Genomic DNA, 17,120 nt, shown 5'->3' with positions numbered 1-17,120 from the left:
AAATACAACAGATGCCAACTAGTTATTCAAATCAGCTTAGTATTCAGAGCGCAGGACGTATCTCGGGTCTATGGAGAGACTTGGTCACGCAGAAACAATACGCCATTACGCTCAGTTGTGGCCACCGATGCTGTCATTCACATCGCCAAGTTAACCAGGCAATCCAGTCTAAGATCGGTTGGCTTAAGCATAGTTACTAAGGGATCTTTAGATCTCGTTATACTGGATTAGAGAGCTCAGGTCACTTGCGCAAGAGCAATGAAAATACGCGGGCAGTACCTGAGCTGAGGAAGTCGATATCTATTAGCTGGCACAATAGGTGAGCGACATCCGAAGCTCATTACCGGCACCCGTTTCCGCTGACGATTTGCAACATGCCACTAGGGTTACCAATGTGGATTTTCCAGATTGAATAGCAGAGACTAAAGCTGCTGGTACTGTTTACCAAATACGAAAAAAAAACCTGTAAGATTCCTGGTTAATTCATATAAAAACAGGAAGATTTATTTAACTTTACAACAATGTCTCTAAAAATTATCGGGTTGACTTTCAAAATGTTATGAAACCATCTGAAAGTATAGAATATATTTGTGACTAGCAACCATACTGTACGGCAAAAGGAATTTGATTTCTGTGCACGGAAAAAAAAATCTGGTTGTTGTAACGAGAATTCGGTAGACCCTACAATTTTTATCGTACTATATGTGACAACTCTACAAATAGTAAACTCAACTATTCTCTTCTCGTAAAAGTTATATGGTATGGGTAAGTATGTTACATAGTAAGCAGTAGGGCTTAAATTGTTAACAGTGCTGGATGTGTATTGTTGAAATAACTACAGCCTTTTGTATCCGTTACCAAAAATATGTTGTGGTATATACTATATTGCTTGGTAGTAACCACTATGTTACTTTGTAGTATCTACCATGTTACTTGGTAGTAAGCACTATGTTACTTGGTAGTAGCCACTATGTTACTTGGTATTAACCACTATGTTACTTTGTAGTATCTACTATGTTACTTTGTAGTATCTACTACGTAACTTTGTAGTATCTACTACGTATCTTTGTAGTATCTACTACGTATCTTTGTAGTATCTACTACGTATCTTTGTAGTATCTACTACGTAACTTTGTAGTATCTACTACGTATCTTTGTAGTATCTACTACGTAATTTTGTAGTATCTACTGTATTACTTATCCCTTGGCATCTGCACAATAAATGAAATGCCTGATTATACTACTTCCCAAAACTGCTGTAAACTGTACTTATTGTTTGAATTAAAAAACAAAAACAACTTTTTCGACTTCTTTCGAAAACGTTGATTTTTTAATAAAAACATAAAACCACTTAATAGCACTTTTTCATGGGAAGTAGTAATATCTGGCATTTCATTTATTATATATTGTGCAGAGGCTGGGGACAAGTCGTGTCAGTCGTAAGTTGCAATCAAGTTGTGAAATATTATAAGTAGACATAATTATGTACATATATTAATTATTATGCGTTATAATAAATGCGATGTAGTTCAATATTAACTGTAGAGTATTTTCTATACAATATTAATTTTATGTTATGAAAAGCTTAAATAATTATAATGTAGTCACCTTAACCTATTTCACAATTTGAACAAAACAGGTTCCTAAAGTTGGGAAACTTCTAGTTTAAAAAAACTTCAAATGAAATCAATCATTATTTTATATTAATAGGCAACAAAACTGATTGTGAGTCACATTTATAGAAAAAAGGTTTTACATTGTACAGTTGCCATCAAATATATCGGAGCGGCCAAGGTACCTATAAATATCTGGACGTGCACTATATCGCTTTGACAATAAAGACGTTGTTTTGTGATCAACTTGGCCGCTCCAATATATCTGTTGGCGACTGTAATATATCGGAGCGGCCAAGGTACTCAAAAATGTCTGAACATGCACTTTATCGCCTTGATTACCTTGGCTGCACCGATGTATCTGATGGCGACTGTAACTAAGTAATAATATCACTCCTCCCTAAACAGTGTACTTATATCCCTAATAGTTACCGCGATTGTTAATCAACGAAATAATTCAATTTAAACGGATTATATCGCGTATATATTTAACTATTATCCATTCCGACGTTTCGAGTACTCTTTTCTTGCACTCGTGGTCACGTCACGGGCGTCTGACGTCTACGGCACTTCCGTGGCAACGAGTGCAGGATAGTACTCAAAACGTCGGAATGGATATTAGTTAAATAATACACGCGATAGAATCTACTTAAAAAGTTAAGTATTGGGTATATGGTAACAACTGATAACAAAATTCTAATCAAATAGATAAATCAGTTCTACATTGAAGTGATACGTTATATCCTTGTTATAATTTTTAATATACTTAATACCACATTCAAAAATAACAGGGGATCGATATTTGAATATCACCAACTGATTATATCACCCTACCGATAACATCAGCGGATTACTCCATTCCACTGGTCTAATTGGAATCATTGATAGTTAGGCGGAATAGAGCATTCCGCTGATCTCACTGGTGTTAAAATAGATTGGGTTAATAATAATTATTCACTTCGGTAATATTCAAATATCAATAATTTCAAATACAGTATACGACTACCACTGTATTTAAATATACACTATAATATTTGCCACGTCATGTACAGTTCTAATTTCAATGCTTTATTTTGATCACATTGGGTGTCGGGTTGATAAGTCTGCGATAATTACTTAGTACTAGTAGGTACATTACAGCACATGACAGAATAAAAATGCCTAGTTATACTTATATCGTAAAAATAGAGTTTCTCATTAGTGTATAATATACAGGCGGCCAAAAAAGAACTAGATTCCCGTTGGCTGTAAGGTTTTGGGACCCAACCATCCTCCCTAGATGGTTTTGGAACTTCTCAGATTGATTTGTGTTTTGGGTTTTTGCATGGCGATTAAGCGGCGGCGGTGGGTAATGGCCCCTTACAGCCAACGGGAATCTAGTTCTTTTTTGGCCGCCTGTATAGTCTACTCCTAACGCCTACGATGCTTAATCTGCATGGCTTGAAAATGCCTTACTCCTGATATGGGAGAAAGGCGGCCATTATTAAGAATTAAATGTATATTCAGTAGACAGAGAATCACCGTTTTTCAAGCCAGGCAGAGGAAGGCATCGTAGGCAATGTTGCACGAATTGACGGTAAGAATAAAATGTACATACAATAATAAACGTACTTTGGCGTATTATTCATACAGGAGATCTTAGAACAATTTTTGTCCTATTATTAGATGTTACTGACTTAGTATTTGGAATATATTATGAATAAATTGTGTCATAATTACAAAATAATATATTATCAGTCAGTTCTACATCGTAGCAATAAAGCCTCTCATCAAAAAAACAAAGTCTTGAATAAACTGAATTCAAAAATAATGGTTTTATTTTCAAACATTACATAAATACACTCAATTAAACCAAACATTGGTAAGAGGCCATCACATATATATCTTAAGTAATAACCATATTTTTAGAGTACTTAGTTCCTTTTATAGAAACCCAACTAACTTGGTAAAGAGGGTGAGATGATAAGGTTAGAGATTGTCTTATTTTTCGTTCAGTATTATCAGTTACTGTTTTTTTAATTCCAAATTCGAAGATCTCATCTAGACCAGTTAAAAAGGTTTCATTTAATTGTAACTAATGCTCGATTGCCAAAGTTTTGCATGGATTTTTTCTGTTACTAGACACATTTGCAGCCAATTTCGATAAACGATGTTTGGCTTCATAACGCATTAACCATATTGACACTAAAGGACCGAACTTCTGTAACATATCATTATAATGCGTTAAAAAATGAAATTTAGGAGTTGAAAGTCTTTTTACTGTACGTTAGATATAATTGATGGTGTTCTGTAACTAAAGACTGTAGTAAATCACAATTATCTTTGTGAACGGCATTAGATGTAACTATATCAATTATTTTCCTTAACACTATGTATAACTCCCAGATGTAATCACTGCATGGAATAAAATCACCTACGAGTAGCCCAAAGTATCTCAAGAAGCACAATATTTCAGACGCAGACATTTTAATTGTGTTGTTTTTTAAATTGTCCAATGTTATTATCATAGGTTATATTCTCCTTTGGAAAAATGTTTCTAATTTTATTAGCGATACTAAGAAGCGTCTCATGTGTTACCCTCACATCAGGGTCTTCTAACAATAGATCTTCCACGATAATATTGCAAAGCTTCCTTCTGCTATTGCTTGACAACATTCCTTCTTCTTTGTGTAAATTCAGCAAGCTTCTACCCTTTGCAGATTTATTTAATATGTCCAGCAGTGCCTGTAACCAAATTTATTGCAGTGTTGAAGTTGGCTCGAAGTTAATTTGTGTTATTTTCAAGTTACAGGTACATAATAAGGCGTTGCTGCCATAAAAAATCATTTACAAATAGACTTTATTGACAACCGACAATGATGTACAGTCATTTTCAAGTCAAAGGTACATAATAAGGCGTTGTTGCCATAAAAAGTCATTTATAAATAGACTTTATTGACAACCGACAATGATGTACAGTCATTTTCAAGTCAAAAGTACATAATAAGCCGTTGTTGCCATAAAAAGTCATACATAAATAGACTTTATTGACAACCGACAATGATGTACAGTCATTTTCAAGTCAAAAGTACATAATAAGCCGTTGTTGCCATAAAAAGTCATACATAAATAGATTTTATTGACAACCGACAATGATGTACAGTCATTTTCAAGTCAAAAGTACATAATAAGCCGTTGTTGCTATAAAAAGTCATACATAAATAGACTTTATTGACAACCGACAATGATGTACAGTCAGCATCAAATATATTGTAAGAGCTAGAGTAGCCAAATAGTTCGTCACACCATACAAAATATATGGTGTGACGAACTATTTGATCACTTTATATAAAGGGTGTGCTTTAGGTTATCATACTGGCGCCGCAACCGGATGTGGCAACGGTGTGTAAGCGTGACAGCGCTATCTCGTTCGCACACCGTCACCGCATGCGGAAACTGCAGCAGTGTGTAAACCGCGTTAATCGATCACCAAATAAATAGATCTGCAACAAAATTGTACCACCAGAAGTCGGTTCTGGTGTTTACCGACCGCTGCCGCGGCACGCACGCTTTGTTCTCAGTTAACCTAACACACTTCTCCTCGCCTCGTTTCGCACGTCGTCGCACGTATCTTGAGTCTGTGAAAACTATTTTCTTTTTTTTTTGTATTTTTACAGGTTTTTTATTATTATTTTTTGGTGATAGATCTACTATTCTGGTTATACAAATCTAGTGATTGAAGTTTTAATTTGGGTGCAAATATCCATTAGTTAGGCGTTTCAGATTTGGTGACCGTTTCAATTAAAATGGTCACAGATATATTTGTTGTAGGCAGATATTATAATTAGGGGATACAAATTAGGTGGCAAATCTAAACTTTGGTGACAGAAAATGTAGTTGCCTATGGTAAATACCGGGTGAAATCTAAAATGTTATACAAGATAATAAAACCTAATCCCATTAATGATTTTGAACAACTTTTACTATGGGATCAACTTTGTAAGTAAAAAAAATTGAACAGTTTCATAGAAAAGGTCAAGGATAAGAAAGGTATGAGAAAGTTTTATTTATTGTAAATTTACAAAGTTGACCCCATAGTAAAGTTGTTAAAAATTATGAATATATTCAGGTTTGATTATCTTGAAACACGTTTTAGATTTCACCCAGCACAACTATATGTTTGAGAAACTTAAAAAATCTTACTTGTCGTTTAAGCTTTGGAGTATATGTTATTAACACATTTGTTGAGCTGCTGCCAGAAGGGGATACATTTTGAATAGTGTACACCTCACTTGTCAACTGTTCGATTTCGTTGGTAAGGTCCTTTACTGGTGGTAGATTAATTGATGTGTTGACGCTACTGTCAGAAGGGGATCCATCTTGACTGCTTTGGAAGTTGGTAATATTCTTTATTGGTGGTACGTTTCTGTGTTTCTCATTCAACACATCGACATTAATGTCCGATTTGCTCCCCTAAAAAAACACAAGTTAATTAGCCCCTTGTATAAAAAACATATTTACATGAACCCTTTCATACCTAACCGTAATGTACCTAGGGAACTCACGGATCTTAGGTCGTTTTGTATAAAGATAGCATTGTTACGTTCATAAAATAATTCCAAGAGTCTTAGATCTATAAAGTTTAAAAAAAATTCACCACTCCACCTCGGAACGTTCTTTATCCCTTAGAAAGCGGAGGAGAAAAACGCATTTTATCCGCATGATGTGGGGAAAGTAAGTTTTGACTTGTTTCTTTACATTATCTGGTAGGATGGACTTTAAAGAGATGATTTAGAATTATATAATTTTGAAAGCATGAATTTGGCTTAAATTTTTAATATTTTATAACTTGTATTTTTCGCAGTGGCGTGGTGAAAAATGTTGTATTATTACTAGGCAGTAAAATTTGTTCCTGAGTTATAGTTGTTTTCTATGTATTTAAGTATTTATTTAGGCATATCTATCTATTATAGTAATAAGTGCTGGTGGCCTGGCGGTAAGACATCAAACTTTCAATCTGGAGGTCTTGGGTTCAAACCCCGACTCGTACCAATGAGTTTTCATTTGATATTTACCAGTCGCTTTTCAGTGACGGAAAACATCGTGAGAAACCTGACCTAATCCCAACAAGTCCTAGTTTCCTGTCTGGGTTGGACGATCAGATGGCAGTCACTTTCGTAAAAATAGTGCCTACACCAATTATTGGGATTAGGTTGCCGAGCGGACCCCAGGCTCAATAGAACTATGGCAAAAGTCCGAGACAAACGCTAATTGGCCTCCGTGGGGTGAGGTAATTCAGATTGGGGCGGGCATAGCCTGGCCATTCTGTATGAAATACTATTATTTATTCTGTGCTGTGGGACTAGGTCTGTTTGTGTAAGACTGTCCCATAATAATTATTTATTTCAATAATGCAACGTCATATTATTAAATTATCTAAATATTGAAACAGATAGGTACCTGACTGAGACTAAGAGAGAAATCATCATCATCATCATTTGATATTTGTTTCCAAATATTTAAGTTGCTTATGAATGTGGCTCTGTCTCCAATTGGTTTAATCAGTTCTTGTATCATTCCCTGATCCAATATGTTGAATGTTTTGAGGGTGATCTTATTTTCTGTAAATACAAACAAAACTTAACCCTTTCTTTCTATTAAGCTTTTGGAAAGTACTTGAATATAAATAAATATATACATAAGGAAAACTGACACATGTGGACGAAAACTACCCTACCTCTGCAACGGCAACGGTGCCGATGCGGTAGATTTGACAAGGTGCTGGGAATATTACTTACTACCCAGTAGGACTAGTAGGAGGCATATTATTATACCTACTAGCTTTTGCCCACGACTTAATCTACGTGGAATAAGTCATTTCTAATACAAACTTCCACCCCCTTAAATCACGATTTCTGGAATAAAAACTATCCTATTTCCTTCCCCGGGACTCTAACTATCTCCATACCAAATGTCATCTAAATCGGTTCAGCGTTAAAGCGTGAAGTAACAGACAAACAGACACACTGGGCCATATTATAACTTTAAAACATGTTTAGACACGACAAACAACTGAATCAGAAATATCAGAACTTGCTTGAAAATTATTCACATGTAACTCCAATAGGTACATACAACCTCAATATCGGTTGATTGATTTTTGTTCCGTGTTGGAGTATGTTTGAGATAGATTGTGTTTTTAATGTATTGTCTATGTAGGCATTTTAAAATTAGAATACGGCACAAAAGAAAAAAATGTACAGATAATACATTTGAATATAAAAAAATGGAAACAAGACTTACGTTTGAATATCTCGTAGTATTCTGACAGACCCCACTCATGCAATATTTGCGCGATGTCTTCGTCCATTTTCAGTAAGACACAAGTTTTTCTTTTGTTATTTTCACTGCAAAGTAAATCTATAACTGCCTGTCACTACTTTTGCGCGGGCGACGTAAGTACGATTGGTCACGATCAGCGCCATACTGTTTGAAACCGCCCCGCGCGCCTCCCGCGCCCCTCCGCTCTCCCAGACGCAACGATCCGTATTGTAATAACACTAATAACAACAATAGTATAATGTAACTTACTTTGAGTATTGTTGGTGTAAACATTTAGATACTATTCCTTACAAGCTTTCAAGTTACTAGAATTGAACATTGCCCGTTACAAACGAATTGAAATCGCTACCACATCAAAATAGTTGGTCGTACAATAAAATTAGTAAAGGGAACGTTAAATTAGTTAGCAGAACAAATTTCCGCTTACTACACATTCTTGTAGTATCGTATTTTTATATAGCTGCGACAACGATGGGAATTGTAAAGACGACGATTCTATTGTAACTATCCCTTGAGTATTGTTGATATAACATTTAGATCTTAACCTTTACAAGCTTTCAAGTTACTAGAATTGAACATTGCCCGTTACAAACGAATTGTAATCGCACCAAATCCAATGGTTGGCTGAACAGAAAAAAATGTTAGGAGAACGCAAAATTTGTTACAAGAACAAATTCCCATTTACTATACATTCTGGTAGTATTGTAAAAAATATTTTTTTCCGTGTGCCATTTCGCACCTTGTCACATCGACAATAATATAAGATTCCTAGAGGCTATCATATATACTATCATATATCATATATTAACTGTCACTAACGAGGTACGAGATGACACAGAAATTATATTCCTTATTGTACCTATACTATGAAATTATTAATTACTAACAAAATCCTCAGCATTTATATGTCTCCAAAAGATCTGAAGTCTAAACAATTCTGACGCTAGGTAGCCCTGCATCCGCATAACCAACGGATTGTTTATTAACTGCCAGCTTTGCTGAGGACATTGAAAACTACACGCTTTTCACTCTGACTCGGACAGCCCATTTCCTTTGCTGCCAATAGTAGCGACATTGAGCCACAGGATATTTAAGTAACTGTTTAAATATTTTGGTTTTAATATATAATTCGTAGTCTTCCACATACAAGTCTTCAGTTGGTGGTCATTTATGAGTATAAGTAGGTAGCGGTATTTATACTGATAAGCCTGTGGTCGTGTCGTACCAGGACTATGATATTAAAATAGCAAACAGAATCAAATTACTGCAAACCAAAAGCTGACTCCTGGTAAGATCACAAGCTCCCATTAGCCAAGGCAAAAGCCGGGACCACTCTTTGAATATGATGATTTCAGGCCTGACTTAACGAGGAGAAAGTAAAAACTGATGGTTTAATGATATTATTATGATGTAAAAAGATCTAGCATGTCAAAACATGTAATAAGCAATTGAGATCGTTTCAGGTAGCATTGCAATTAGAAGCCAGCAATTATAATAAGTTAGTTAGGCATAATAATGGCGCCCGTAATTTGTTTGGGCATTGCGCATGCTAGAAGACATGTAAACACGAGCGGCCTTCGCGCGGTGTGTTTACGGATGCTGGCTTTACAAACTTGTATTATGTTGGAATACGCCAACTACAGGAATTTGTTTTTTGTTAGATAATACTGTTTAGAATTTAACAAATAATAAAACTCATTCTGATCAAAGGTAGCTCAAGTTATCTCAAGTGATACACAAGAACATTTTATGTCTCAGTATTTTGTAGGGTTGTTGCAATTACGTACGAGTATGTATAAAATACATATCTTTGTGTAAACGTAAATGTTTTCTCTCATTTATAATAGATAATCCTTTTATGCGCAGCTTGCTAGTCATAAACTTTTAACACTATAATATTTATCGATGCATCACATTGCTGTGACATCGCACACAGCCGCATACAAACCTGTGCACACAGAACGTGACGTTTTATCCGTCCACGAGCTAGTGATCCGTGCAGCCAATACAACTAAGAGTGAACAAACATGATTTTGTTCTACGCAAACAGAGGTTATGTCCGTGGTCCAGACCCGATCCGCGAGACACGTCGCGTCGCCACCTACACGGCATAAGAGCCGCATGTTTGCCATGCTTTCTAAATATTTGTCCAGTCAATATTTGTCGCATGCCCCCGCCGGCATTGCATGAAGTAGTACGTATATTGCGCGCACCATTTGAAAAGCCGGGATCAAAAGGCGCACTCGTAAAGCAAACGAGTGGGAGAAATGATTAAAACCCGACGTACAAAACCACACAGAGACATCAGAAATAACTACGAAATAAATCTTGCGAGAAAAAACCGGTGGGAACGTAATCGCTGATTTAATGAATACAATTTTACAGGACAACGTAGGTACAACGCTCGGAGGAAAACGCATAATGATTTCCGCTCCGCGCTGCGAAAACATCGAAAATGTATCGATACGCGAATTCCATGATTTAAAAGCGATGTAAAAAGTATATTTACGACGGAACGAGACGGAAACGTGTAGACGTCAAAGAATTAAAGGCCGCCCAACTGATCTGTTGGTTGCGGAGTCAGAAAAAATATTTGACCGTCGTAAAACACCGGAACTACAGTTGGTATCTACAAAACAAACTCAGTGAGTAATTGCGTACATTAACCGGCTAAGCAAAGCATTAGTGAGGGCTTATGTATACCGGATATGGGAAGTGCGGTCGATATAGTGCAAGTGGTCCGGCGTCAATCGGCCAGCCCGTGAATTCTCGTTGCTTACCGAAGGCAGGCGATTTGAACCAATTTAACTGTGATCCAAGGATTCGTAATAACTGTTAATCGAAAGTCGCACTTAAATATGCTGGTTCGTATGAGCGCTTTGCCAATACTCTGTAAGCAATTGAAATAAGAACCCGACGATTCTAATTCTGAGATATATCACGAGGGTTTCCTGCGCGTGCGACGGAACCGGACCACTCTGTCGCCAATAAATTGCCTGATACCAGACCGGATTAGATTATTAATGCCAAAATAAATCTAAAGGACAAGTCTTCGTTTCTCCGAAACACAAAGAGAGGAATAAATCGATACGTTTGATAGAAATGGGTGAAACAGACCAAGCAAATTGGTAATAAACCAAGCAAGTAAAATAAATCAGGAGAAATCTGATAAGCTAAGCAAGATCGTTTCCCATTTTATAGATACCGTCGATTCGATAAATTTAGCACGGAATCAGAATGCAAAATAAGATGTTATAATAACATTCAACGCATTCAATGCATTTTATCGTTGGTGTAAAATTCCTATTAGACAATGGCAAGGTAGCTACCGCAGTTGATTCATTGACTGCTTTATGTTTACACAATGATCTATTCGTATGGACCAGTGCGAATGAAAACAAACGCGCGCATACAAGTTGCTCAATTAGAACACTACGATAAATGATAATAAGCTTTTGGTTGAGGTTTTCCTCTCGGTAATCTACGAAATCATCTTCCCGACTTATATTAGGGTTACCATACTAGATAAAATGTAAGTAACTATGTTTGTACGGGTCAAATCTTGCAAGTTAAATTTGACCCACTTCCCGGTTTTTAATGAAGCTGAAAATTTGCATAAATATGCACCATCGAGCTGATTTAAATGATGGAGACAGAAGGTGGCCATACTTCTGTGATAAAACAACGCAAATTAATTGTGTTTGTTAGAATTGTCTAGATGAGTACTAGTTGCCTGTTGAAAGAAAAGTACAGTCAGCGATAAAAGCTTGTATTAAAATTGATTTTTTTGGCAAAAAACTTTTTATATTTATACCTACGTCCTATCCGTGAAAAACAAAATGAAATTTCTACAAGTACTTAACTTTAGCATTCCTAAAACTTCGCACTTAACTGGTACATTGACATTTGACTGGTACTTCATAATGAAGTAATTTCTCCGTACATATCCAATAATTGGTGTCTCGCCTTTCATATATTGCAGTCTTCAGGATTCTTGCTGTGTCAAGAAAAAATCTGGCTTCTGATAAGATAACCCTTATATCGTCGTATATCCTATTTGGCAAATTCTGTAGGTGTTTACCACCTATTGTTCCCATATTTTCCCTATATCCACTGGCTACGCACGTAACGTAACTATTGACTTCTAGGAAGACACCGCACTATTGTTCGATTCTCCGGACGGCAGCTTTTGGCACTACCGGCGCTGGCATATCTGCAGAATTTCTACGAACACTGCCACTTTTGTTTACAACCCTAAATTGAGGAAAATTGTAGAGGGAAATACAATGTATTACACGTGGATTCATAATGTATATATGAACTAGTAAACACATGACCGCCGTCTATCAATGGAACCCGGCGTGATGGAATAAGTGAATAGGTAAAACATACTTCAAGATTGCGCACGAATACTTCCATACTAATCCACATACATATCATCATTTATTTTATAATATAAATGCGAAAGTAACTTTGCATGTTACTTACCTTTGACCGGCATAGACTATACATTTTGAACTGGTTTTCATGAAATGAAACATGTACATAACTTTAGCGTTGAGCCCCAGGTATATGGTTTAAACCACTAATTTCTTATACCACGTCGGTGGCAAACAAGCATGCGGCCCGCCTGATGGTAAGCAGTCATCGTAGCCTATGGACGCCTGCAAATCCAGAAGTGTTACATGTACGTTGTCGACCCTTCAAAAACCAGTACGCTCCTTTTTTTAGGAAGCCCATACTGTAGACCCCCGGGAAGACCTCGGCATCCCTGCCGTTGCCCGTGCTCATTCCACAGCCGGAGCGTCCGTGGGAGAAAATTCGTCTTAAACGGCACAGTACGCGAGAGGGTGTGAGGATGATTACCATGCCAACGGCGAGCGGTGCGGTGATAGAAAGTGGCTGTTGGCATCGGGTCAAACAATTATTGAGAGCACAGCCCACTGTACAAGCAGTATAACGCACGAGGAGACTAAAGGTTCAATGCCGCTTGTGAGTTTGGGATCGTCGACGATTCATACAGCGCGCCTTTGGACTAAATGTTTTTTTTTTTATTTGATTTAGAAGAAATTTGAAATGGAGATAGTTTCAATCTCAGTCAAAGATATCATGTTAATAGGGAGGTTTAATAAGGAGTACGAATTTATATAAAGGTGAAATCAAAATATTCTACGACGGTAAAAGCAAGTAAGTTCATACTAATGAGTGGTAGGTATGGAGTTCGTCACAGTCCAGAAAGCCGTCATGGGAACAAACCATGATGTTCAGATTATAAAACTCGTAGCTCATCGCAAAGATGGGAAGTTACATGCCACGCTTCATGATTCTGTACTTTGAATAATTGCAATGCTCCTGGGAACTCAAAAGCCTTTACATATTTAAAGGCTTTCATAATGCGTAAGACTATGTTTAACTCGACTGACGGCTAAATGTTTTCCGGGGTTATGTAACTTATGTAAGTATATTATACAAGCGTCTATTTCTTTGTCTTTCGTCCGCAATTTTACATATCGCAATTAGTCGGTATTTTAATATCTTAAAAGTTTGTTCATCTGATCATAACATGAGGTTCAACATTTTCATCAAATACAAGTATCACGTTCTCAATCTGCTTACTGCTTAAATCGTGACTTATTATGTGCGAGGACAGAACTCTGATGTGACCATTAATTGGAGAGTAAACCGTTGCTTTCTCTTTAAAGTGGCCGAATGTCACGACTGCGACCTGTCGCAGGAAGCCGAGGGCGCGGGGAGCACGATATCCCTTTTACGGGGACCAATTAACGGCCGCCGGACCGGATGTGCGTACACACAAGCATTAGCACCTCCACCCTTCACTAATCTTCTCAAGGGTACAACCAACATCCTGAGAAACCGAAATGGCAGCCAAATCTTTACAATCATCGCCGAACGTCGGATTCTTTTTTCGCTCGCATAAAATGAATTTTACCTGTGGGAATATATTCATAAACAATATTTTTTTACTAAACTCTTTCTATTGCTCAAAGAAACCGGAAGCGGAGCCCGTGCCACAATTACAGAATCAAAATATGGCGGACGCATGCTACTTCCGTTTTTGCATGAGCGAGTTCCACCCTCTTTCGAGGGCTGTTCCGGAAGAGACTAAATTTAATAAACGTTTAAAAGTCAATGAGACTTTTGTTCTGCCGGCGGATTTCCGCTTTTTTATTTAGAGTAACCGTAACTTTTGTACCGTACCTACGCAATATACAATAACTGGTAACAATATTGATCTCAAATAGGTTGTTAAAGTATATCAACAGTACACACACAAAGCTTGATACAGAATTACAGCCTTTTTGAAATATTTGTCGGAAATTATTATTACTCACAGAGGATTTTGTATCGGAAAGCACTAACGGAAAGGGACTAATTAGGCGTTCACAGAGCATTTCGCTAAGAGTATTTACCCCATTTAGATTAGAATATTTTCGATAGGAACGGAAGTGCCGGCCGTTAGGAATATCGAATCTAAACAGATTCCTTTGAGGGCGCGGGGAGAGCGCGGGCGCACGGGCCCATTACCGGCCGATCGTATAAACTTCGAACATAATTTATCGTTTCCTCTCAGTGTTTTTCACTCGGCAACAATGCTCGGCTCTCCCGAGTGTGAAGTTAATGTCTTTACGACGTGTCGAGGAGTAATTTGCTTTAACGAGTCAGTGGATCCGACGGAAGACAACATCAAGCCGTAACTGTACTATAAGTTAAGCAATTGAATCGCGTGACGGACTCGCTTTGTTTCTAGTTGTCCCTGTCGAATAAACTGGCATTTCGGTGAACAAACTCGTTTATCAAAATGTTGCTGGTGCCTCGCAAGAAAACATTGCAAGTACCAGGCGGGAGGCAATGTTTTAAAACTTACTTAATGAATTAAATGAAACAGCGGGTTGGTTTCTTGGTAAGCCGTGAGAAAAGATCTCACAACTTCTTTTACTTGTTCAGCAGCGGTTGACTAATGGTCGCCACAGACGTGAAGAGATCGTGAGAATGCCTCCAGTATCGCATGTTGTAATTGCAACATTTGAAAGTACTTTAGTTAATTGATTAGATTATTGTGCTGTTCGTTTGCTGTTATGATACAAAATCTGTTTAAAATACCACAAACATAGCTTACAGGGCATTGACGATAAAAGTTTTCTACAAATTAAAAAGATGGAGATAAAGATTGGTCGGAATAAAGCAACAAAATCAAACCTTTTCTTAGAGATATTTCGCTTTAACCCTTCATTACAACCCTATTCGATTAATTAAGTGTAAGACCGAGCAGTACAGGGGCAGAATTGAAGCGTTGCTAGATGAGGAACACAGGCGTGTCGGTTTAATTTCCGTTCTGCGCCACCATCACCACCCGGTAACGTTAGCTTCAAAACTGTATGGACAGTTTTTCCATCGAATGTGTGAATAATAACAAAATTATTTAAAAAAGTGTTGAAACTGAAATGAAATCCATAATTCATAACAAGATTTTTGACCTACTACATTAACTTTTACCTATACCCATAGGTAGCGATTATTGACTTCCGAAGAATTTAAACTGCATCATAACCATTTCGCATTTTTTGCACCAGTATCTGCGCGGCCTGCGCAATCAAAGCGTCATAATGACTTATTCGCATTAATATCCAGATCGAATAAATATCATTAGAAGAACGATGGGATGTGCAAGGAATGTCTCGGACAAGATGTCTCCGCGGCATGCTTGTCGCGCCCCCACGTTGTAACAAGCAATGATGGCGACCACGGAACGCGTATTGTTAAGTTTTTTTCAACCTGATTAGAAGTTTGTTCGAGCGCGACGATAAATTAAATGCCTTTGAAGAAATATTACGAACAGATATTGCAGCTCTGTGATTTTATCGGTCCATCCGGCTTCGCTGCGGGGAGCATTTTATTCTCGCTAAGAAACTTTAACACTTTTAAGATGATATTTTTTCGCTACATCAACGTTGTCTCTTAGGAAAGCAAGTACCTAACCACAGCAGGACATGTAGCTGTGATAATTTCTAGATCTCATGTACATACCAGCGGTCGGCAAACATTTGAAGGGAAGAGTTAGCCGTTGCAGAAATCATTAGATCAATAAATCCCAAAGAGTAACAAAAGTTGACAAAAGTGATCTTAGTCCTCTAAGAGTACAGTTTTTGGGTGTCTTGAAAAGTCGCCAGCGGCGGTTTGCGACACCAGTAGGCCTAGCACATGATTGGCGCGACAGCATCTCGCTCGCGAGATTAGACAACCCGTCTTTTCTAACTGTATTAATTTAAAGAGGGATGGGTAGTATATCTCGCGGTCGAGATTGTCGCACCAATCATGTGCTAGCCCGGCTGATCTGTACGAAGAGGGTTTATTTTTATGGATAAACCTTACGGTAACATTATTATTTTTTATGAAAAATTGTTAATGCAATATCTAATAAGAAACCAATAAGATACTTAAGATGGGTGTCATCCATTTATTACGTCACACGTTTAGGTGCCGGAGGGGGTCAAGAAAATGTTGTAACAAGGGGGAGGGGGAGTTACAAAGTTCGTGACGTCACTTTAACTTCATCTGTAAGTCTAAAACTAGTTTTTACAATGATAATCGTTTTTATTCATGTAATTTTGATTCCTTATCGGTTTCGGCTGATAACAATTCTAATATCGAAAATGTTATTTAATTCAATTCAATTCAGTTCAATTCAATTCTTTATTCGTTCATCACAGGTACATAAATAGGTGGTAATTCAGAATTCTAAGGAACAGCTATGATGTGCCTTTTGGCGTACGAAATAACTTCTTATTATCTAACCATATACATATACTATAAAATAACATTACCTAATTCGAATTGCCGCTTTCGTTGAAAATAAAATTGCCAAATATGCGATGTCACACCTGGGGGAGGGGATTACCAAATGAGACCAGATGTGACAATGACCGTGAGGGTTAAAAAAAATCTTCGTGTGACGTAATTTATGAATGACCCCTTGTACTCACAAAAATAACCTGTAACAAGTAACCCTCTTGTCTAATACATCATCGTAATAAAATGAGATAAAGGAGTGTTAAAGCGAGGCGTGTCAATTTAATATCCGCCGGTGGCCGCCCATGCTCGGACGGCTTGTGCCGGCAAGGACTTGTGTTGGGGCTTAGCAACCGTTACGGTTCAAACTGCAATTTA

At 37.4% G+C, this 17,120-nt stretch overlaps 2 protein-coding genes across 12 annotated transcripts in view; both read right to left on the bottom strand.

The window, feature by feature from the left end:
* Positions 1-17,120, bottom strand: part of LOC133521606 (E3 ubiquitin-protein ligase HECW2) — a 143,372-nt gene that overhangs the window by 117,264 nt on the left and 8,988 nt on the right. The window lies entirely within an intron of this gene.
* Positions 1,682-8,538, bottom strand: LOC133521615 (uncharacterized). Its single transcript, XM_061856683.1, has 4 exons — positions 7,896-8,538; positions 7,053-7,213; positions 5,796-6,065; positions 1,682-4,337 (listed from the first exon to the last, which is right to left on the bottom strand). Exons 1-4 carry the CDS (start codon positions 7,960-7,962, stop codon positions 4,080-4,082), a joined length of 756 nt encoding a protein of 251 aa, XP_061712667.1. The 5' UTR covers positions 7,963-8,538; the 3' UTR covers positions 1,682-4,079.

Source organism: Cydia pomonella, chromosome 9 (assembly GCF_033807575.1).
Source record: "Cydia pomonella isolate Wapato2018A chromosome 9, ilCydPomo1, whole genome shotgun sequence".
Taxonomy (NCBI): Eukaryota; Metazoa; Arthropoda; class Insecta; order Lepidoptera; family Tortricidae; genus Cydia; species Cydia pomonella.
This window is presented reverse-complemented; position numbering and strand designations above follow the sequence as displayed.

Coding starts and splice junctions, on each gene's coding strand:
- LOC133521615 (XM_061856683.1), bottom strand. CDS start 7,962: ATGGACGAAGACATCGCGCAAATATTGCATGAGTGGGGTCTGTCAGAA. Junction 7,214..7,895: donor ATACTACGAGATATTCAAAC/GTAAGTCTTGTT, acceptor TTGTATTTACAG/AAAATAAGATCACCCTCAAA. Junction 6,066..7,052: donor TCTCTCTTAGTCTCAGTCAG/GTACCTATCTGT, acceptor GTGTTTTTTTAG/GGGAGCAAATCGGACATTAA.